This window comes from Sus scrofa, chromosome X, assembly GCF_054392235.1.
Source record: "Sus scrofa isolate SSC_HxYL_T2T_F1_AM1 chromosome X, Sscrofa_HxYL_maternal_Yorkshire_Landrace_v2.0, whole genome shotgun sequence".
In the NCBI taxonomy this organism is placed as follows: Eukaryota; Metazoa; Chordata; class Mammalia; order Artiodactyla; family Suidae; genus Sus; species Sus scrofa.
The window spans coordinates 17819873-17843809 of record NC_139401.1 but is presented as its reverse complement, the minus strand read 5'-3'; the positions used below and the strand labels follow the sequence as shown (position 1 = coordinate 17843809).

The 23937-nt window shown below is 46.4% G+C and overlaps 1 protein-coding gene and 1 long non-coding RNA gene across 6 annotated transcripts in view; both read right to left on the bottom strand.

Annotated features, from left to right (window-relative positions):
* Positions 1-23937, bottom strand: part of NHS (NHS actin remodeling regulator) — a 490359-nt gene that overhangs the window by 6765 nt on the left and 459657 nt on the right. For 3 of the 5 annotated variants that reach the window (XM_085008588.1, XM_005673460.4, XM_085008587.1), the window contains 5 exons: positions 9728-9790; positions 7485-7677; positions 4747-4878; positions 758-3739; positions 321-447 (listed from right to left, as the gene is read on the bottom strand). In XM_085008588.1, the coding sequence (XP_084864714.1) occupies positions 321-447; positions 758-3739; positions 4747-4878; positions 7485-7677; positions 9728-9748 (3455 nt within the window). In that variant the 5' untranslated portion in view covers positions 9749-9790. The remainder of the gene's footprint in view (positions 1-320; positions 448-757; positions 3740-4746; positions 4879-7484; positions 7678-9727; positions 9791-23937) is intronic. The other 2 variants (XM_001924471.6, XM_085008589.1) reach the window with 2 other exon arrangements.
* On the bottom strand, positions 16909-23808 carry LOC146394497 (uncharacterized). The gene is made up of 2 exons (XR_014835795.1): positions 23166-23808; positions 16909-20530 (listed from the first exon to the last, which is right to left on the bottom strand). It is a non-coding gene; the product is annotated as an uncharacterized LOC146394497 (long non-coding RNA).

Here is a 23937-nt window from a genome sequence, read left to right as displayed (position 1 = left end):
CTGTAGGATGTTTCTTAGGATGAGAAAGTGTTCTCAAATAAAAACTCACTCCAGAATGTCTTTCCTGGGGGCGGGGGGAAACAAACACCTTCCCTCAGCAGTTCTTAGAAAGGTCTCTCCATTGAGGCCCACCTAACTGTATGTAAAACCACGTATTTCCCAACTTGACTATAAGTCTGTCAATGTGATTTGGAAAAATAATTTTTTCTTTGCTAGCTTATGTTTTTTGATGAATGTATCACAAGCATCCCAGGCTTCTCCGTGCTGGCATCTGATGGGCCGCACCGTAAGAAGCAGAGCCTTTGGTGGTGTGGCCTCACCTGTGAATGACCGCAAATAAATCCTCAGTTGTTCGAGGTTTGTTTGGAGACACGAACACACTTTCCGCTTCAGCCTGAGAGTCCTCACTCAGTGGTGAAATCAAAGAGTCATCACTCAGGGACGATTCTTAAATTAAGAATAAAAGCATCTTTAGGAAGAAGGGCCCCGGCATGCTGCTGCGCCTCACTGGCTCAGGGAGCAAATAAGCAAGAGTTACCTGACTGCCCTTTTTAAAAAGGAACACGCTGCCTGCCACACCCATCCCGCCTTTGAAATAAAAGCCTCTCCTTCCCTTGACGGTTTTAATAAGTGCAAAGAACAGCGGAGGGAAAGCAGTACCCCCGGCCGTACTGAGTTATGGGGAAGGGCAGAAAGAACAACTCCGCAAGCTGCCCCGAGACACCTCCCCATTGTGACAGAGGCGTCAGCGACTGACCTTTCAGCAAAGCCTCTTCCGTGCTTCCTTGGGTCTCCTCTGCTCCGCTGTTATCAGAGGCACTTTTGGCTGCAATACCTGAAGCGATATTTTCCTGCTCAGAACACTTTTCCGGGCGTGGATTTACAGTTGATGTCTCTGCTTCGTAGCTAATATTCCCAGGCACTTTGTCGTGGTGGCGGCTCATCCCAAGTTGAAGCTTGAGGTGACTGCTTAGGTCTGTGCCTCTGGCCGGTGAGTCCGACTGAGGTGTGAGCACATCCGCAGACTCGGGGTGTGCAGCTTCCTCCTGATCTCCGGAAGACGGCTTCTGGACCTGTGCTAGGGCTCCGTCTGGACCCTCTCCGTATGGTCCTGCTTTACCCTCTGCATCACTGGGGCGAGCAGCAGAGACCCTCTGAAATGCTTCTGTGGGGAAGTCACAGGTTTTCCGCGGTGTGTTTTCTGGAGCAGGCTCGCTCTGCACAGGTGCTTGGTCTTTTGGGACCCTGGAATCTAGAAGGCTGGTGCCAGCTGAGGTTACTGCTTCCGGGTCACAATGGTTCTTCACATCAAAAGTATGTTTTTTTTCCAGCTGTAGTTGGTCTGGTCCCATCTCCACTGCAGGGGAGTCGAAAAAGGACAGTATGGTGTCTTCCGTGGGGTACTGGCGCGACAGTGATTTCTTAGGCATGTGTGGCCTCATCTTACCTGGAGACAGGGCAGCCGTTGTGAGAGTGCTTTCCTCCAAGTAGGGAAGCTCTGCATTGTTGCCTTCTTTCTGCTTCACTTCTTCCGACTTACCGATGGACCTAAGGCTAACAGATTTCAGCACTGTCGGTGTAATTGCAAGAGACGGGGGAGCATGGGACCTCAGGGTTTCTCCTATTGCATTCGGCTTATTATGACTAAAAACATGCAGTGGGTGGCGGTGGTGGAATGGTTTATTCAAGACATTATGAAGAGCACTTAGGTCAAGATGGGTAGGAGGTATAATTGGAAGTTCAAGATCTTTACTCAGTGACAGCGCTCCCTCTTTTAGAGAGGGTTGCTGTAGCGAGGATTTCCTTTCCGGGACTTTCGGTTTTCTTTTGCTCCCTCCAGGAGACAGCGGACCGGAAAAGAAAGCCGTAGGGAAAGAGGAGGTTGGTGTCTCAGACTGGCTGGAGTAGCCACTTGATGGAGAGGCCAGGCCAGCCAGCTTTTCTGGGGAAGCCAGTTTAAACTCACTGTCCACGGAAGGAAGGGATGGGGTGGTGGCTCTCGATTCGGACTGGGAGGTTTGGGATTCGGAGCTCTCCGGAGACTTGACGCATTCGATGACTGTCGTACCCGTAGCAGTGCTTGAGTTAGATAAAGATCTGTAAGGGTCATTTGTTTTCAAGTCGTTGAGAAGCCAGAGGTCTGCATAGTGAGCTGACTCAGCACCTTCGTCTTTGAACGCCGCAGCCTCAGAAGTGTCTAACGGAGGTTCCGTGATGCCGTGGTCACTCTGGTTCAGCCAAGAAGGTTCCTGCTTGGTGGGAAGACTGGCGCTTTCCATCCGCGAAGGCGTGTTGGAGAAGTCAAGAGGCAGCTTCATTTCCCTGGAGCTGTGAGGCGGGAGCTGGCCACCGCTTATCTTTGGTTCTTTCTTCTCGGAAGGGTCTGCGTTTCCGTCGGACTTCCTCAACGATGAGCTCCGTTTAGGTGGGGTCGGCTTTGCCTTTGGTTTCCTGAAGGAGATGCTCGGTCTCCCCTGCCTCCTGTGGTCTAAGTAGTCCTGCCAGGCACAGTCCGGAAGAGGAGGAGGAGCCCCGACGCCCTGGCCGTTGTCTGGGCCCAGGGCTGCATAGTGACACACGTAACTCTTAGTGCCTTTAAGACCGCAGTCGAAGTGCATGGACGTGTAGTAGCCTTCTGTGTCCACCGAAAAGTGAGAGCTGGTGTCTGCCTTGTCCGAGGGAGACTTCTCCAGGAAGCTGTCGTACGTGGCCATGCTCGTGAAGCTCGGGCAGCCCAGGCTGTCCGCCTTGGGGCGCTCAGGACTCAGATCCTGGCGGCAGGAGGCGTCGTGGCGGTGGTGCAGGTAGTTCCACTCGCTGTCGCTGGCGGTGCTGTTGTTGGGGTCGTCCAGCAGGTCTGCCACGGTGGAGCTGAAGGAGTTCGCCCGGTGGCCTCGCGCTCTCTCCAGGGGGTCGTTGTACGGCTCTGTCGCGAAGACGCTGGCGTCCTCATTGGCATGAGGGGCTGTGTTGAGCGACAACTCCGAGTCACAGTGCGAAGAGCCAGTGAGGGGCGGAGAAGCTGCCGGAGGGATGGTCTCTGAGGTCTGCGACGGGCACGTGGAGCTGCTGCCACTCCAGTTGCCACTGGAGGACTGGTGGTCATCTTTCTGGTCCATGTGGCTGCTGAGGAGGACGCCAGCCGTGGAGATGCAGTGGATGGGGCTCCCGAAGGTGTCCGAGTTGGAGGAGATGTCACAGCTGCCAGAGTCTGCGGCCATGCGGGCCAGGCGTGACCGCCCTCTCTCACTTAGCTTGTGCTGGGGGCTGTGAAGATGCTGAGCGCAGGCCAGGCCCAGAGCAGGCTGGTGTTCCGCCGCACTCGGGCTGCTGGGGGCCTCGCTGCAGCTGTTAAGGGTCCTTTCTTGGTCTCCCACGAAAGGCTCCCCCTCTTCATATGCTGAGGATTTAGCACCAGCTTTAGGCTCCGCGTCCCCGCCTCTGTTGCCCTCCCTGGGAAGGCTCCGAGATCTCGTGCGGCTGCTCACTGCGGGGGGAAACATGGTGTCGCCTTTGTCTGCCAGGGCAGAAATGTTGCCAGCCGAATGAGAAAGGGAAGCTGCAATGCTTTGACCTCTTTGAGCTCTGATTCTCCTCCTGGATGGCGCCGCGATCAGAATATCCTCGGTTTGGCACTCCGAGTCCCTGGTTCCAGACCGCCTGTTGACGGTGTTGGAAGGGTCTGGATTGGTGTGCACGATCACGTTCCTTTCCCTGGCCACGGGCGATTCGTCAGAATCTAGGATACACGGACAGCACAGTGAGAGACTGCACACATCGGCAGGTGAACAGACATTCTGGGAGACGGCCCCAGATCTGGGTGCTGGCATGGTGGAGCATTTTCTTCCAGAAAAAAATGACCGTATAAAAGGAGGAGAAAGTTAAAAGGCTCTGAGCAGCGTCTCTCTGCCGCTTTGCCCATCTCGCCCTCTCTCTCTCTCTCTAGATATATATATATTTACACACACACACAAATACATACATGCTCTGTATGTATGTATACTAAGAGAAGAGCAGCTTTTCGTGCTTCTGTGAATTCTTTTTCTTTTCACGATCAAATTACTTTGCCCCAGTAAGTGTCTGTTGTTTTTTTTTGAACTAAAATACATTTTATTTTCTTGGCTACTGTATACTTTCATTTTGTAAGATAAACATAATGAAATAAAACATCATAGACTTTCACTATATGAAATAGAAATCTGATTTACAAGAGATGCTGCCAGAGTAATAATTAAAAAAGCCATAGGAAGGCATCGCTGTCTTAAACACACTTAGCAGAACAAAAGAGAAAAAAATGCCACCAAGGGTATCATGTTATCAATATTCAATATTTAATTGAGTATGCTGGAATGTTACCACTTAAAATAACTAATGCCCTAAAAGTATATCTCTCTTCAAATAAAGGTATACTTTGCTAAAAAAAAATCTGTCAGCAAATCTTGTTAATGGTTACTCATAATTTCCACCTGAAAACTTGTAAAAAGTAGCAAAATATTATATTTCAGCCATAAAATCTGCATGTAAGTGCGTAAATCTGTATGGGCAAACCTTTACAGTCAAGGATGGAGGTGGAAAAAGTAACCCCGCCTGGCTTACTGAACACGAAACAAGGACACACCCTTTCAGAACCTCTCCACGTTTCCACACTGCCCATGTTTAAGGAAGCTGGTTAAAGGGCAGCTTCCATTTCAACTCCTTACACTCCGCCCCCACTAGCGTGTGCAGCATGAACAGTTGATACCACACCTATTTCTTGTTGGACTCTCCTGGGGATACCCGAGATGGTTTTCCTCCTCCTCAGTTTTCGCCTCCGCTGTAGTACGGATTGTGAGTGAACAAGAGAGCAGCGAATACTAGCCTCTCGGTCAAAGCCGACTCCTGCAACCCACCAACAGATCTCATTAGCTTTTCGAAATGGCAAACACATTTTCATTTGCTTGGAACACAGTGATATTTATTGATTGGAAGCAAAGGACGCGTTTGGATTAGGCCCGTGAACAAATATAAGGGAGCCCTCACTCGGCTCTCCTTTAAATGCTGCTGCAGTACAGTAAGCTTTCCTTCTAAACGCAGCTCTCCACAACAGCTTGCACTGCCGAAAGTAACAAAGACGGGACATCGAAAGAAAGAGGAGAAAAATCACATCAAAGAATCACTCTCACCCAGAAATGGCTCCTTAAGGACTTACGGCCTCTACTTCCTCCTCTTCCCTGGCCTATTTCTGGACTCTCTGAAGCTGCTCTTTTTGGCATAGTAGCTCCGTAGCCAAGGTGTTAACTTGAAGTAGTTCAGCGGACACAGTCTGCCCATTTCTTCATTAAGTGTCATTGTGAGGTTTTTTTGGCCCCCCTCCCTCTGCCCACTATGCCCAAGCCCTAAACACACACACACACACACACACACACACAGTGAGGAAACAACAACCTAGAGGTGTGCTTTTAACTCTTTCTGCTTTCCTCTGCTGACTAAATTGGACATAGTTTGCTTTAGCACCAGTGTCTTATTAATATAAAATAAAAATACAGGGCCGTCCTCGCTTCAGTGGATCAAACTGTAAGTAAAGCCGGAGTTCTGCGTCTTTACAGTGTGTGCGTTATCTTTTGTCAATACAAGGGGCAAACGATGATGCCTGTTAGTTGGTCTCTCCATCATCACAGTATTGACGCCCGACCTGCAGAACTACCAAAACGAGAATGATGGAGGGGGAGGTGAGGACGCTGCACTCCTGTCAGGCACCAGCTTGCACCATGAATTTTCCAGAGTGAGCTCTGCCTCAGAAAGCCATAAGCCAAGAGTGCTTGGAGTCCGGCTGCCTCATCATTCATCTTGATTATGACACACGAGCAGAATGACATGTCAAACTGCGCTTCAGCTGTATGGAGAAGCGGTGTGAGTGCTGCTTAGCTTCACAGTGAGAACAGTTTTATGTTGAAAAACCTGTATGAGATCTCATAGGTAGATTACAATACTATCGGAGAATTCGTCCGAATGAAATTTTCCTTTCTTCGTTCAAAGATTAAAATCTTCCATTCTAATTATAATAATCATGCATCACGTGGCATACAGACACATATTTTGTGTTATATGGGCATAATTAACAACTTTCTCATTAAAGCTCTTGAAATCAACATATAATCTAGGCTTTAGTCTCAGTTCCTGAAATAAAGCAAAAGGAAAGATCCCTTTTCCTAAGTCACAAGCCCCATAATTAAAGGACTAAATTTGAAAACAAGATTTTACTTACAGTGCCATGAAGAAAACAGGTGCTGCTAATAATCAGATGTTCCCAGAACCGAAAGTTAGGTTAAGAGGATGCCGAAATGATCCCCTTTGACAGCTGAACACCCCCTAAAGCATCCCATTTAGATTATGGAGGTCAGATGAAGGGCACATCCTTAGACTAATTTCTCCTACAAGTTGAGCAGGTCAGTAAAACTCCCTCCCAGCTCACAACCAGCTGATCAACTAGCACTCCTTGTTTGTCATGGAGAAAATGATATCGGCCCTGATACCTGGTCATCATTTGCTCCCCACTGTAGAGGAGAGAGCTGCGAGTGACGTTAATAACAGTTGTGTCCAGAATGCATCTCCAGCAGCATGTGATATTTAGTTACACGAAAATCAGTCACACAATGGCCATTGTGAGATCTTCAATATACAAATACGTTAAAATGTAGCTCTTAGAGATGGTTAAAGAAAAGCCTAGTGGATAGATCATTTAATATCTGTCTCTGAAAATTAGAATCCTTTATAATATTATTTTATTTACAACTAAGATCGCCAGGTTCTAAGATCACCAATTCTGGATTTTACAACTGCTGCCAATAAACTTTTTTAAGTAAAGTCCAGACAGGCTTGCCTGGGACCTGGCCTAGTATCCGAACTCTCAGTACAGAGGAGAAGGAGGGAAAGCGGAGTGTGAGCAGAAGACTGGCCGGCTGGCTTGAGAGTAGAATTCAGCCTTCATCTATGACACCGTGAATTTTTAGGTCCAAAATGCCTAAAATCAGTGCAGAAGGCTAAAGGATCTTTTAAACAAGCCTACCTTTATCCACGGAAGCATGAAAACAGATTTTATACTTGAGCTACAGGATCCTTACTTGCCGTTTTCGAAACCTGAGGCTTGCTGGGCTCTTTCCTGCGGTGCCACACATCATTCTCATCTGATTAATCACTGCCGCTTTCGCCATTATTTCAGTCAGCTATGGCTAAAGAGCTATGTGGTTACTTTTTCTCCGAAAGAAACTGTCCATCATTTACATAACAAGCGGCCCAGCAGAATATATGCAAATTGATGTTCAAAACCTAACAAAAGCCTATCGAACATCCCCTGGGTTGCATTCTGATGGAAAAAAAAAAAAAAGGTATCATTTGTTTACCAAGCAGTTTTCTTAACTGGTGCGCCCAGCAGCACAGGTTTGGACCATACTTAATACACAGAGTGCTCGGACCCGCCTGCCCCCAAGAAAAGAACAGCACAATACCGGTGACATTGATGGGAATGATGCAGGAAGAAATCACTTGGGCATCTTGTTTCATCTTCTCCTCTGGCGTCGGGAGAGGTAGCGCCTTGCTCCAGTTGGTCTGCTTGTCCAGTGTCGAGGGGATATTATGCACTGGGTTTTTCGGCCTCTGCCCTAACATGACATCTGTATCTTCGTCCTCCGGGGGATGGGACTGCAAACAGAGTTCATCCAGATTCAGCCATCAGGGTTTACACATAAGCACACACACAAGGAACTTCAGAGTTAGGACAAATTTCAGTTTAGTCAGAGATAAGCTTTCAGGTCAGAGGAAGAATCCCTGAAAACCGTTAGTAAGCACAAGTAACTGCAAGTTATCATTTCAACAGTCAAGTGATACAAAAGGGAAAAAATAGGCTAAATACACATGCTTTTCAGGTCAGAGGGAATTAAAGAGGAGAGACAAGGTAGCCAGAAATCCCCAAACTTCAAAATGAAGAAAGAGAGGACTCTCTAAGCCAGTGAGAGGTCGATTTATTTTCTGGAAGTCTCGCCAGAAATTCCTACTGCAAGTCTTGAAAGCGCTAGGTGACTGTGATCAAAGGGGAGAAATGATTTAGATGCCTACGGAAAGGTTTAGAAAACTGGCCAGAAAGCCGGGAGTCAGGAGACACCCCAGAACACATCACCTGAGGGAAAAGCCGACCTCATCTGAGAGGCCGGATCCAAATGCTCAGAGCTCATCTTAGGGCAGGGTGGCGGCACTTGGGAATGCCATTTTAAGAATGCAGTTTCCTCAGCCCTGTGCAGGTGGAAAAGCAAACGCGAAGAATCTCCACCCATCAACGAGAGTGGAAGATCCAACCGCTCTTACTGGGGGAAAGGATTCTACTGGGTTTCTTTTCCCAATCTGCAAGAGTAGAATGGTCCCCCTTGATTTTCTGTCAGCTTTGCAGCACGAAGCTTGTCTTCCGACTGTGGAGAGACCTTGACTTCCTTGTGATGGTTCAGAATTTTCCATCCCCGCCTCTGATAAATACCGGTATTTCCTAACTTCCAACAGCCCTAGGGCTGGGCTCCTAGCCCAGGTGATTAAAAAGTCTCCATCCCAGCCGTGATTTCAGGGTTGGGTTTCGAAAGCGGATTATTAAGAAACTCAGTTTTCACCACCGAACCTGGGTTTTCTTTCTTTCCACCATTTGTAGGAAGGTGGCTGTTGGTATAAAATAAGCAGTTTCCCTCTTGATTCCAGTTAGGTTTTAATAATATTCTGTCCTAAAATCAGGGTCATTTAAAAAAAAATTTGCTCCTCCTCACGCTGGGAAGCGTCCTGCCCTGTTAACTCAGAGGATTTCATATACTGTCAAAGGAACTGTTCTCAAGTCCCCTTAAAGAGAGGATTCCAGAGCCACTTGTTCTAAACGAACACCCAGCACTTGCTTACCTTGTCAGAGGTATCTGAAAAGCCCCCCAAGACACCCAACAGGCTACGCTTCCCCCCCTTGAGAAAAACGTGTTGGCCATGAATGGTTTTTCGCCAAACATTGCAACCTTCTTTCTCTCTTCAGCTTTTGTGCAGGTTCCCAGCGAAGCAAATAGCTCAGATAAAGTTGGAGCACAAAAGACTTTGTTTCCTAGGTAACTTCCAAAAAGAAAAAAAAAAAAAAGTTTGGTGCGTGCAAAAAGAGAGACAGAGGGAGAGGGAGCAGGAGCTGGAGAGAACACTCCCCCTCCGAGCACACAGGCACCAGAGGCCACATTCTGTAGGCGAGGCCTTCCTTGAATAACAATGGACTGAGCCACAAAGAAAGAACAGTGACCCGACTACAGGCTCTGACCAGCAGCCAAAGGCGCTTTTTATTTAAAGGTGACGGGGACAATTGGCTGCCAGAGAATCCTTTTGTCCTGTTCTCTTTTGATTTGAGAAGGCGAACCTTTGCAGTTTTGGTAAATATAGGGCAAGCTGAAATTTCTTTTCTCGAAACTACAAAGTCCTGGAGTGGTGTTAGGGTGGGGCCTTGAACTGAGACTTAAGTGCAGCCTGGGGATGGGGTCGGGGTGGGGGCGGGGGGTGTAAAACCTCTGGCATGACCGACTACTACGTTATATTTTATTGAGTTCCAGTTACCACTCTTTAAATGGATTTAAAAGAATGCCTGTTAGTTCGTTAGAAACAGGAGAGTTTGCCATAAAGAAAGAGAAGAAAGTGCAAGTGTCCAGAGAAAGCACGACAGGCCGTGATGGAATGTTCTCAGAAGCAGTACCTTTCTACTCCATGGGGTCATGTGGCAACATTCAGTGGGGGAGGGCGAACGGGTGCTGTTAAACTATGAACATGAAATGCAAGAAAAGAAAAAATTAAAAACATGCACACAACCCACGGTATCTGGTTAAGCCAAATCTATGACATTAATGCATGAATATACTGGGATAACGCCCGTCCTTCCATCCTTCCTTTCTCCCTTCCTGCCGTAGGTGTCTTGGTTTTCTGAGAAGCAGCAGCAACAGTGGTTAGAAGCCCCGACCCTGGAGCTGGACTGTCTGAGTACAAAGCCTGGTTCTACTGCTCACTTGCTGTGGGACCAGGGGCTGGCTCTCAGGTCAGTTTTCTCATCCACGAGACAGGAAAATAAGAGTATCGACCTCCCCGAGTCCTTGCGAGGATTAAATGAGTAAATATACCTAATAGGTAGGCTTAGACGAATCCCGGCGCTTAGTAAGCGCTCTGTGTTAGTGTCGGCTCCCACTGCCGCTCCCGTTCCTATCATTATGGTCCTTACCTTGCAGCTGTGAAATGGCTGTGACATTGTCTTTGTAAATTGTACCTTTCTATCTTTTATATCCCAATCCCACTTGCTACTTTGGGAAAGACTGCATTATTTTCTTAAAGTGAGTTTATTTTCCTGTGAACTACTTGGAAGAAAATTGCTCGTGTATAATTTCCTCCTCTGGACTGGTCAAAATTGGCCTCTTTCTCACATCCATGGTCTGTGCAGACAGGGCCAGTGTCAAGGGCGTGTGAGCTGCGCAGCCACACAGGGCCCTGCACTCAGAAGGACTCCATGCCTGGTTGAATGCTGTCACCGTCTTGAAATCCTTAGTCTTGCCGTAAGGGGCCACGCACGTTCATGCTGCAGTGGGCCGCACAAATCATGTTGGCAGTCCTGTGTGGAGAATAATCTAGTAACCAGAGTCTCCTTTTCAGGTTCTCCTGAGGACAGGGAAACTCTTCGAATCCTAGACCATGGCAGCTTTGGATTCAGTCAGCCCTCTATCGCAGCACTTTCCATATAGCAGCAGTGCCTTTTTAAGTTACATAACTTATCCCTGGATATGTCTTTTGCACCTACTAGAGTATGAACTCCTGAGGTCAGGGGCCATCTCTGATTGTCCTTTCCGTCTTCCAGGAGGCCTCCTCATTGTTAAGAGATCAACAAATGATTTGTGCACGTGAATGATACCAGCTCTGTGTGTTTTATCAGTGATGGGAAACCCACATAAGGACTTGGCATTGGCACCGCTGAGCCTTGGGTTTGATCCCTGGCCTGGGAACTTCTGTGTGCCATGGTCGCAGCCAAAAAAAAAAAAAAAAAAAAAAAGTGTGGCGCGGCCCATTAGCTGAGAAGGACTCTTCTGTGGAATGGAACCCACAGAGCCACGGAGTTAACTGTGGTGACCAAAACTGAACAGTCTGGACTTGCCATCCTCAGCCATTTCCAGGTGTCACCTTAACCGCTAGGCCAACAGGGAACTCCCATTGTATTTTAAATTTGAATTTAATTTTTTGAATTGAAGTAGAGTTGATTTACAATATTGTGTTAGTTTCAGGTGTACAGTCCACTACTTTGAAAGTAGCTCCGGTGTGGAAGGATTGTGTTCTTTGCTTTTACTACCTACACACAGGGACCCAGTCCCCTGCAGATGGTCCGTCAGTGCAGAGTATTTAAGTGTATGATACTCGCGTGGGCTATGGTCTTATTCCTGCCGTGAATTAGTAAGAATTAGTAACCGCCTTAGTGTTTTAGAGCATCCACTTTCCTGGGTATGTTGTCAAAGGAAGTAAAAAAAATCAATCTGATAATTTCTGATTAGATTTTTATGGCAGATACAATAATCAGTTCATACAGGTTTTTCCCCTAAATTATCTAAGAACTGAAACTACAAGAGAACTGCTGCTTTGAGGCGTCTCTGCATAGTCCAGCGTGCCACTCCTTAGTGGGTGTAGATGGGTAAGGTTAGGAGAAGCTGCATGCTGCTCATCCTTATGTGAATTGAATTATTCTTTAAAGGCTCTATTTATTTATTTGTTTATGTTTCTAAACTTGAGGGTTTGGTTTTTTTCTTTCTTTTTTTTTTCCTAGGGCCACACCCTCGGCATATGGAGCTTCCCAGGCTAGGGGTCTAATCGGACCTGCAGCTGCCGGCCTACGCCACAGCCACGGCAACGCCAGATCCGAGCAACCACAGCTCACGGCAACGCCAGATCCTTAACCCACGGAGCGAGGCCAGGGATCAAACCTGCAACCTCACCGTTCCTAGTTGGATTCATTTCCAATGAGCCACGACCGGAACTCCTTGTCTTTTGTTTGGTTTGGTTTTTTTAGCCACACCTGTGGCATGTGGAAGTTCCTGCACCAGAGGTCAAATGTGTGCCACAGCAGTGACCCAAGCTACTCTGGTGACTACATTGGATCCTTAACCTGCCGTGCCATGAGAGAACTCCTAAAGTCTCTATTTATTTTTTGTGTGTCTTTTGTCTTTTTAGGGCCACACCTGCGGCACATGGAGCTTCCCAGGCTAGGGGTTGAATCAGAGCTGAAGCTGCCGGCCTACACCACAGCCACAGCAACGCAGGATCTGAGCTGTGCCTGCGACCTGCACCACAGCTCACAGCACCGTCAGATCCTTAACCCACTGAGGCCAGGGATCGAACTCGCATCCTCATGGATCCTAGTTGGGTTCGTTAACTCCTGAGCCACGATGAGAGCTCCGTAAAGGCTCTAGTTAAATTAATCCTATTGCTTATTCAGAGGAAGACCTGTAAGGGCAGGAACCAATTCTTGTTGATAACTATATTCCTACTACCTCAGTAATGCTCAATAAACATTTACTGAACTGATAATTACCCCCATGGGCCTGGCATAAGCAAACAAAAATCTTCTCCAAAGAAACAGTATTGGGATCTCCCTCGTGGGGCAGTGGGTTAAGGACCCAGCGTTGTCAGTGCAGCGGCTTGGGTTGCTACCGTGGCATGGGCTCCCCCCCAAAATAGAACAAGCAAATAATTAAGAGAAATAGTATCAAATTACTGCTACATATAATTTTTCAGTATAATATCCAGCGCAGAGTCAAAGCTGATACGGCAACAAGGAGACAAGTCAGCATGAGCAAGTAGCATTCACAACAACAGATGATAGAAGCAAACCCATAGGGAATCTTGCTTTTGGAGTTATTACTCCATGCAGGAGGAGCTAGCAGTCCTGGCTTCTGGCTTCTCCAGAATAAGTGTGTGGCAAGCTTGTTAGACCACTCATTCATTAATTCAGGACCATTTCTTTGATGAGACTCAAAATCAGCCCCGGTATAAACAGTCAGATTAAAAATAGTGTCTCCTTCTTGCGTATATGCATGTTCACTGTATGATTCTTGTGATTTTTCTGTACCTTTCATGAAATTTGTTATAGCATAATGTTGAAGAGAAGTGCCAGAAAATTTCTCCTACCTTTTCCAGACTTCTATTCTGGCCCTCCCACTAATTCTGAGAGGCCCCAGATTCCACGTTGCCCCTTTAGAATCAGCCAGCACTGGTCATCGTCCCTGACAAAAGATGCTTCTTTGATGCTTTCACTGCATTTGTCCCTGCCTCAGACCCTTTCCCTAGCTTTCTGTGGAACTGCTTCAACAAAAGCTGGCATTAAAACCAGTGTCCAGAACAAGAAATAACAGATACTACACTGAAAAGCTATCAGAGAAATTTCTTTGGTGAATAATGGAAGGATATTTCCCCAGCCCCAATTTTTCTTGTGGTGTGTATATGAGAAAAGCTCATTTCTTCACTTTTGTGGCTATGAGCAAGTATTTCTCCAAAGATCTCAAGACTTTCTCCGATCTTTCTCTTACTGCCAAAAGAAAAAGAAAAATCCCTCCGCAGCTTACTTTCTTTTCGGTTTTATTTTATATGCTGATGGGGGCTTATTTTGCTTCAAAACGTTCCAAAAGACATCTGTTAAAATGTTGTGGGTATTCCAGCAGGAAATGTTTTGAAAAATTGGCTTTGGTTTGTGATCTAACCAATACCACATGGCATTTACAGCAGTCGACTTTCAGACCTGATTTATTACTATCATGCTGCCTTAAACCTGAGAAATATCTACTAGAGAATGGATGTTGTGGCACATGGGAGTACAGGGATGGAACTTTCCGAGTGACGATGTCCATTGCAACCCACCCTGGCTTCCTAGGGAGGCGATCTGAGAGCTTATTCTCATTCTACCCTGGGGTTGGTTCGTCCGTAGACCAAGTCTGCGCATTTTTGCACATAGTAGGGCCTGTCTGCGAAGTGGAGGGGACCTGGACCGCCTCGGGTTCTTATTCACTGGCGTGTGTGTATGTGTTGTATATAAACACGCAGGGCTTTGATCTTTCTGGAAGGCTTAAAGGAGTCTGGCAATACCTTCTTCACACATCACTCTTGCTGCGACAATTACATAGCACCGTTACCCCCTTAAGACTGTCCCAAAGTCTCCTGCTGGCTGGCACTGTGCTCCTATATTCCAGACACGATGAATAACGTCATTTGAAACTCACACCGTGCTTCTCCCTTTCCTCTCTTCTCCATTCCAACCTTTACCCAAGTGTACAACCGCGGCAGGACAAAATGACGCGGCAGGTCAAAGTTTCCGCCACATCCTAGGCTTTCCCTGGCCTGAGCTGTTACGTCTTTTCCAACTCATACCTTTACCTTTCTCCCCTGACATCGCCGCCACCACTTCCTCATTTCTCCTCAGAAGCACTTTGCAAAAGAGAATAGATAAAAGGCCAACAGGCATGTGCGAAAGCACTCAGCATCGTTTCTCATCAGGGTAATTCACGTGGCAAACCACAGTGATACGCTGCTATATACCACATGGGCTACAGTGAAAAGATTGGTCCTACCAAGTGCTGGCAAAGATGTAGAGCGGCTGGAACTCTCATAAATGGCTGGCGGGGACTGAGAATGGGACAGCCACCTCAGAGACTGACCGTGTCAGAGGAACCGAAACACGCCTACCTTTTTCTTTTTTTCATGGCCACCCCATGGCAACCGGAAGTTCCAGGGCCAGGGACTGAATCTGAGCTGCAGCTGCAGCAGTGCCAGATCCTTTAACCCACTGCACCAGTGACCTGAGCCACTGCAGTTGGATTCTTAACCCACTGCACCACAGCAGGAACGCCAACATGTCTACCTTTTTAAAAAAATCATTTTTTTTAATTAATATTTTTAGTTTTAAAAAATTATAGTTGACTTATAATATTAGTATAAGGTATACAGCAAAGCAATTCAGATGTATGTATGCACACACACACATGTATATTCCTTTCCAATATAGGTTATTACAGGATATTGAGTATAGTTCCCTGTGCTATATAGTAGGGCCTTTTGTTTATTTTACATATAGCAGTGTGTATCTGCTAATTTTAAGCTCCTAATTGATCCATTCCTCCCTTTCTCCTTTGATACTCATAAATTTGTTTCCCATGTCTGTGAGTTTCTGTGTGGTAAGTTCATTTGTATTTTAAAAATTCCACTTACGAGTGATATCATATTTTCTATCTTGATTTACTTCACTTAGTATGATTATCTCTACATCCATCCAAGTTGCTGCAAATGGCAATGTTTTATTGTTTTTAGCTGAGTAATACTCCATTGTGTGCATGTGTACACACACACACCTTCTTTATCTATTCATGTGTCAGTGGACATGTAGGTTGCTTCCGTGTCTTGGCCAGTGTGAGTAGGGCTGTTACGAACATTGGAGTGCATGTATCTTTTCGAATTAGAATTTTCATCTCTTCTGAATATATGCCCAGGAATGGGATTGCTGGATCATATGATAACCCTATTTTTAGTTTTCTAAGGAACCTCTATACTGCTCTCTACAGTGGCTGCAACAGTTTATATTCCCACAAACAGTGGAGGGTTCCCTTTTTCCGGCATACTCTCCAGCATTTATTATTTGTAGAATGTATGTCTACTTTTTATATATGGAGGTAAGAAACATGAGTATGTCAGTAAAAGGCCTCTCACAAAAATATTTATAGCAAGTTTATTCATAACCCTCCCCCCCCAAAAAAAAGAACCCTAATTAGAAACAGCTCAGATATCCACCAACAGCAGAATGGATAAACAAGGTGTGGACTACTATATCCATAGCTTGGAATACTACACAGTAATGAACAAGAACATGCTATTGATACAACAGTGACCTCAAGGAAAACATGTGGAGTGAAAGAAGCCAGACAAAAAGAGTACCTGCTCATTCATTTTTGAATCCTATCCAATTAATATTTTGAGAGTTTGTGCATGAGATTGGCCCCTAGGGAGCAGAGCTTGAATGGCAATGGCAACACCAGTGGTGCAGATTTTACCCCAGGAGAGGCTTTCTGAGGAAGACAGTGTGGGGCTGCAGAGAATCTCCCTCCTTTTCATCTCAGATGGAACGGAACCAAAATTCTTGGGGTGATGGACTGCAAAATGATATTATGTATTTCAAAGTTCAGCAGCACTTTGTTTAATGGTGTTCTATTAATGAAGTAATGTAAATGTGCAGAGCATGACAAAATTATATTTTGAAGCATGCGTAGAAAGCAGAAAAGTAGAAAAGAGGGCTCCGGGGAGGCAGGGAGGGAGCCCACTTCCTGCTGCAGCTCAGTTGTTTATTCTCGGGAACTGCTCTGGACTGTGGAGAGGAACACAGAACAAGGCTCACTGGGCCACAATCACTGTGATGTTGCTGCCAGTGAGTATCTTATTCATTCCCTGTGGCCAGCTTTGCCGATTCATGGGGTCCCTGCCCAGGGCCACTCAGCGTCGGTCCTCAAAGGTTGCTAGCATCAAATAAAAGACATGAATGGGGCAAAAGCAGGCCGGGCTTTGAAGTGCAGGGAAGAGGAAGGCTTTGAACTGCTACAAACAGCACAAATACTCTCCCGGAATCACAGGAGCCCCGGAACAGCCCGGAGGTGTGGGAGGTTCCTTCGTCACCCTGGGTGCCTCGCCCTTAGCTGGGGGCTCTGAGGTGCGTGACAGCTGGAGATGGGACAGGGTTCCCTTGTAACTCAGGCCAGATGTGGCAAAGGTTCAGCAGAGTCACACTGGACCTTAACACAGCAAATGTTTCAAAAATCAAAAAAGACAAAACCTTCTCGCACATAAGCCACGAATGTTCCTTCTCTACTTTTCTCATTTCTTTTTTCTTCTTGTTTTAACCGACTGTTTTTTGAGTATGGCTCTGTGAAGGTTACCCCGTGCACGGACTCGTGTAACCCCGCCACGGTCAGGATTCGGGACACTTCCCTTATCCCAAGGCAGTGCCTCGTGCTCTCCCTTTCTGGCCGCGGTCTCGCCCGACTCCTGGCCCCGGGCAGCCACGCATCTCTCCTTCACCACTGTAGTTGTGTCCTTTTGAAAGTACTCGGGGTGGATGAGCAGTGAGATCCTGCTGTACAGCACGGGGAACCATAGCTGGTCACTTGTGAGGGAGCTTGATGGGCGACAGTGAATGTGAGAAAAAGAGTGTATATATGTGTATAACCGGGTCGCCTTGCTGTACAGTAGACAACTGACAGAACACTGTAAACCAGCTCTAGTGGAAAAAATAAAAATCATTACATATAGAAAAAGAAAGTGTCATATAAATGGAATCGCACCTTTTGAGACTGGCTTCTTTCACTCAGCATAATGCCTCTGAGATCCATCCAAGTTATGTGTATCCGTAATTCGTTCCTTTTTATTGTGAGTGGTATTCCATTGTCTGCTTATACTTTGAACAATGAAATGTCTCAGGCGTGCAAGATAATGTCAACCTGAGACTGTTCTGTCATGATGTGCACAGACAAGTCACTTTATTGGCTGTGCCACTGCCAGGCTAATGTTTTAGAAGAACGAATTCCAAAACTAAAATCTGCGGCAGAGAATGTTCTTTATTTATCACAATATTTAATATAAAGCCGACTCATTGGCCGGCGCTTTCATCGGCTCTTGTGCTGCCTATTAAGCTCCCGTCTGTCTGCTCCAAATCTGGACTTCCATCCCCCGTTCTTGCCGGGACTCGGCCAACATCTCTTCCTCACCAGCTGTCCTGCCCTTGGACTGTCAGCTGCTTGCTGTGCTTGGGGTGTCACTATTTCTGCGTCGCCTCAGTTTCCCATTTGCCATGTCTGTCTTATAACACCTGCCCCATACTGAATCCTCTCTGTTAAAATAACGGGTGTGGTTTCTGTTCTCCCGACTGGACCTATGCTGACAAACTACATGGCTTTCGCCCCCGGCTTGCTTGTGTCTGAGGCATCCGACGTGCTCGCCACTTCCAGTTCCGTCGTCCAAGGAGGAAAGGAGGGACCAGTGCGATGGTCCCTGGCGCGTCAGGAGGATCACGATCTCTGCGGCGTGTGGCAGAGAGCAGGAGAGCGCCTGCAGTCTCAAAAGGGAACGGCCGGGAGTTGCCGTCGTGGCGCAGTGGTTAACGAATCCGACGAGGAACCCTGAGGTTGCGGGTTCGATCCCTGGCCTCGCTCAGTGGCTTAAGGATCCGGCGTTGCCGTGAGCTGTGGTGGAGGTCGCAGACGTGGCTCGGATCCCGCGTTGCTGTGGCTCTGGTGTAGGCCGGCGGCTGCAGCTCCGATTCGACCCCTAGACTGGGACCCTCCATGTGCCGCGGGAAGCAGCCCTAGAAAAGTCAAAATGACAAAAAAAAAAAAAAAAAGTGAACCGGTTGTGATGACCCTTGAAAATGGGTATAGAGGGAGAAGGTATCTGCTGGGGTCAACAGCTGTATCCTGCCACATGCTAAGTGCGGGGCTGACTTGCTCTAAGGAAAATACCGCATTGGAACAGCAGCTGCGCAGTTACAAGCTACTCACACCCCGTCTCCCAGATCTGTCTACCTGCTGCAAAGCCCAGTCGGGTGAGTTAAATGGAGAGTGTGATAGGCGTGACCAGTCTTGCAGTCTTACGTTTGAAGCAGGCTTTTCTCTCCCTAGTATACCATGAAGAAATCCCTGGGAATGGAGGAAATGGATCCTACACACACACGGCCTCGTATCTTCCTAAAGCCCTGCTCTTTCTGATCATGTTATTTCTGTGCTCAAAATCCATCAGTATTTTCCTCTGCCTGTGGACTAAATTCAAACGTTTAGTCTGATATTCAGGATCCTTCATGTATCCAAGTATTTGAATTCACGAGTATGCACTCCATTTTCTCCTGCCTCTGTGCTCGCTCTCATGGTGTCTTCAGCCTGTAATCCTTTTCAGAACCCTGCCCCATCCTTCACAGGCTTCACAAATGCTACTGTTAGCCTGAAGTTTAATCCTAACACCCGACCCCATTCTAACTCCCCCCTCGCCGCCGTTGGGTATTAACACCTGATATTCAGAACCATCTAACTGCCTATAGTAATCATGTACTCTGCATGGTGGAGATTATGACTCATTTTTTGCATCCACCTAGTACTTATTAATTTTACGTGCTTGGTTAATTTTTTTCACACTGAAGGAGTAAATAAGAGGCTACACTGGGGGAGAGGGCATTCCAAATGGCAATATTATTTCGAGATGGTAGGATATTTTCCAGAGAGGAGCATAGCGTTCGGTTCGGCTGAGATCGAGGGTCTCTGCAAAGGATTTGTGGGAAATCCATCTGGAGAGGGAAGTCAGAACCAGACTGCACAGAGGAGGCTGAGGAGTTGGGCTAAGGATTTGAAACTATTTCTTTAAGTGGAATGGAGGAATTAAAGGTTTAGGATTAGGGAAGAATTTATATGTCAAAGGGTCTCATTCCAAAGTTAGAATTTTTCTGAACTAGTTTAAAGGAGCAAACTAGATGAGGTAAAGGGAAATACCTAAGCTGAAGCAAGAGAGACTTAATTTGGATGGGCAGAATTATTTTGAGACAGGTCATGAAGCAACAAAATACTTCTGAGAGAACCTGCAGAACCAGGAAGATATTTTATAAAAGCAAAACAAGACCTGTCTGGGACACCGTGCTATGTGTAATTCTTTTTTTTTGGGGGGGGGCACACCCTTGAGATATGGAGGTGCCCAGGTTAGGGGTCACATTGGAGCTACAGCTGCAGGCCTACACCACAGCCATAGCAACGAGGGATCTGAGCCGTGCCTGTGACCTACACCACAGCTCATGGCAACGCCGCCGCATCCCTGACTCACTGAGCAAGGCCATTTCCACTGCACCACCACGGGAACTCCTGCAGTGTGTAACTCTCAACAGCAAAGGAAAGGCTCGGTAAGCAATTTCTTAGTTCCAGCTCTCATAAAGCAGTAGAATACTGAAAATCTCTGATGTGGAGCCACGGAGAAAGGGAAGGAAGGGAGAGACTGGACATGAGAAGATGGAGCTGGAGATGGGAGAGTGAGGCAGTTTTTATCCCAGGGCAGGTAAATACTACTGAAATACCCTCCTGCCAGCTCTAGTCTTTCATCTTTCCTGGCTTGGAACTCCACTCTCAGCCTTCTAGTTCTTGCCTAAGTTTAGTTGAGTTTTCCTCGGAAGCTGCCTTCTGATAAGACCTATTTTTTTTTCCTTCTTGATAGAAAACAAAAAAGTAAACATGGTCACTGTTTATAGCTCTGGACTATGACCAGGGAGGCCTGGGTCCAATTTTGAGTGATTACCTCCATTTGCTTCCAGATAAGGCTGTTGGAATGTCCCCTGTCCTTCAAATGTACCCCCTTAGTAAGAAGAAAAGAATGACTTGATAGAGTTTTATTTTAAAATCCCTGGCTCAGGGGGTTATGATCCTGACTAGTATCTATGAGGATGCGGGTTTGATCCCTGGCCTCGCTCAGTGGGCTAAGGATCCGACATTGCCATGAGCTGTGGTGTAGGTTGCAGACTCAGCTCAGATCTGGTGTTGCTGTGGCTGTGGCGTAGGCCGGCAGCTACAGCTCTGGTTCATCTCCTGGCCTGGGAACCTCCATATGGCACGGGTGCGGCCCTAAAAAGCAATAAATAAGTAAATAACATCCCTGGATGCCTAGTGTGATAAGTTAGAAAACTATTGTCAGGCTATGAAATGACAAAGCATCTTTGATATTCTTTCCTGGTTCATTTTATGAAGTCTGACAAAGACTATTTCTATGAACACAATTGGAATAAGTTAACTGTCAACCTGATGATAAGGATTTAAGCCTCAGTGTTTCTCTGGAATCTGATCAGCTTTTGCCATCGGGCTCCATCTCATGTCAAGCGTCTTTATCCAAAACCACAGAGCCCCTTAGACATTCTACCCTTGAATCGCTGATGTGTCTTGGAGAGGGACACTTGGTGAGAGTGCTGGAATCTCTTTTTGCATTTGAGGAAGGGTGCCGCCACGCCTGTCTATCTAGAACAGCAGAATCTAAGCAGGAACTTAAGACTTTGAGAGTCCCCATACACCTGACTGCAGGCTGAACGTAGCAATAGATGTTTCAGCTCAAGTGCCGACTCCTATCGGTAGGAGCTCAGGGGACCGTGTGGGAATGACTGCTATAACCTATTGGGAATGCCTGCCTTAGGCTTGCACAGGGAAGAGCACGTGAATATTCCAAGTATCGGCAGATCTGGGCCTGGGCCAAGGGACCTGACTGTTGAGAACAGATAAGCTGGACATTCCATTCAGCAGGGGATCCAGGCTGAACTGCCGATGGCAAACTGACTCCATACTGTGAAGTGGGAATTTATGCCATGATGGTACATTAGGGGCCATGATGTCATATGCTATGGTAACATCTGATCATCTGAAATTAGATTCTCTGTGGTCTTCCAAATTTCCCTATTTAAAGAAATCCTGAACTAAGCATTTCCTGGTTGAACTTACCTGCTCCTGAAGCCATGTATCTATCAATGGCATTGGGATGTAAGTCCCAACTGTGACATATCCGTGGCTAAGAGCATACATATATTTTTAACTTTCTATTTTGAAATAATTTTATAGTTACAGAGAAGCTGCAAAAAATTTTTCCTATAAAATCTTTGTCTAGGTTTTCCTAACGTTAACGTCTTACATCACCACAGTACATTTATTGAAATCAGGAGATTAACATTGATAAATACTATGAACTAATCTATTAATATTATTTGGGTCTTGTCAGTTTTCCTATTAATGTCCTTGCTCTGGTCCGGGAGCCACTCCAGGGTCTCACGTTGCATTTAGTTGTCAAATCTCAGTCTCCTTCAATTTGTGACAGTCCCTCAATCTTTGTCTTCAATGATCGGGATAAGCACATTGGCTTCCGGCCTCCACTGGCAATCGCTTAGAAACAAGGGGTCTGGCAGTGGTGGCACAACTTGAGCTAGCATTATAGACCTTTCAGCGAGCCAGAGCAGCGCCTTTGCCAGAGTCAGCTTCATTTAGACCTTACTGGATTCGGCGGTTGCCATCCTAATATCTAAGTCTATTCATTCACATATGTGCCTGTGGTGGCTTTTCTCTGACTCAGTGCATGCTTGCTTCTGTGCTTAGGAAGGAAGCTGTGCACACGGTTCTTCAGGAAGGGCATGGCCAGAGAACCACTGCAAAGAGAAGGGAAAGGAGTGGGGGGCAGAGGACAGCTCAAGGATACATGAGTGAGGACTTCTGTATGGCATCCCATTCTGGCTTTAGAATCAACTGACGTCATACAGGAATTGTATGAAAGGGAAGAATTGTCTGATACTTATCTATTCGGTACCTCCGAGGCTCTTTGATTTGAATATTCAAAGTTCCTAGGTTTATGGCTTTTCCCTCTTTTGTAGTACAGCAAACTGTTTTAATCCATGGTTATGCCTTATTGTTCTATTTAAAATTATATTTATCAATCCACCAATAAATAGTTGCAGTTAAAACAAAATAACTTCTTTGCAAAGTTACTTAGGTTAGCTCTTTTCTTCCCCACCTACAGTTCAGTTTAGTTTTATTGTTTGTTTTCCATTTGGGGTTCTCCTTATATTTTGGTTGGTGTTATTTACTTACAAGGGAGTCTATGAGACATTACCTGGGTTCTAAGAGTTAGAGCTACCACAAAATATACTCAGAGGTGTCATGTTCTCTCGGCCCTTACTGCCTCCTTCCCGTCCCCCAGTCTTTCTACCCCGTTGCCAATGCCCCCCTCACCATTGGTAAACCAGTCTCATTAGTTTCTGGTTTCTTTCTTCTGTACAGTCAGTTTTGCTATAAGTCTTGTTTTGAAACACTGATTTTTTTTCCAACGTGATTGGTATCTTGGAGAACAATGTGAGCCTAATGTGATTTTTTTTTTTTTTTTTTTTGCTTTTTAGGGCCACACCTGCAGCATATGTAAGTTCCCAGACTAGGGGTCGAATCAGAGCTACAGCTGCCAGCTTTCACCACGGCCACAGCAATGCGGGATCTGAGCTGCATCTGTGACCTACACCACAGCTCGTAGCAACGCTGGATCCTTAACCCACTGAGCGAGGCCAGGGATTGAACCTGCATCCTCATGGATACTAGTAGGATTTGTTTCTGCTGCGCTGCGATGGGAACTCCTGAGCCTAATGTGAATTCTGCAATTGCTTGTGCATGATTTCCTGCGTGAGAAACTCTAGGTGAATGGAGAAACTGCACCTAATTGGCCCGAGCTGCATAAGAACACACAAAATGCACACACCTCCATCTCTGAGCCCCCTCAGTTGGCCCCGTGTGTTAGCAGCCATGCCCGTCCACACCTGCTGTTACGGGCTTCCTTCTGATTTCAGGTACCCCTCTGTCCAGCCCTTCTCCTGACACCCACTCCACCAGCAAACTTTAGGGCCTTTTCTAGGTAAAGTGACACATTTATTGTAGTTTCTATTTCTTAACCATTTCACATGTGTAAAACTGAGCTACTGCTTCTTTTTAAAATTAGGTTCCGTGTGTGTGTGTGTATGAGACGGAAGTTCTTTGAGTGTTGTGCTCTGTTTTCTCCATCAACTCTGGTTTTTATTGTGTAATTTTGTATAATGTGGAGATTTATAAGGATGGTTATGTTATGCTATAGCAGAATCAACTCTTTCTTATACAGAGAAGGGGATGCCTACATATCTTCGTCAACACCCCTCTTTGTAACATGAAGGGTAGCATACAGTAGACACTCTTCTGGGCTTTGCCTTTGTCACTTAAGAGTATGTCCTGGGAATCACTCCTTATTAGTTCATAAAAATTCCCTCCCCCCTTTTTTTACAGCTGCTTAATACTCCATTGTATGGATGTCCTGTGGTTTATTCCATCACTATGTGTACAT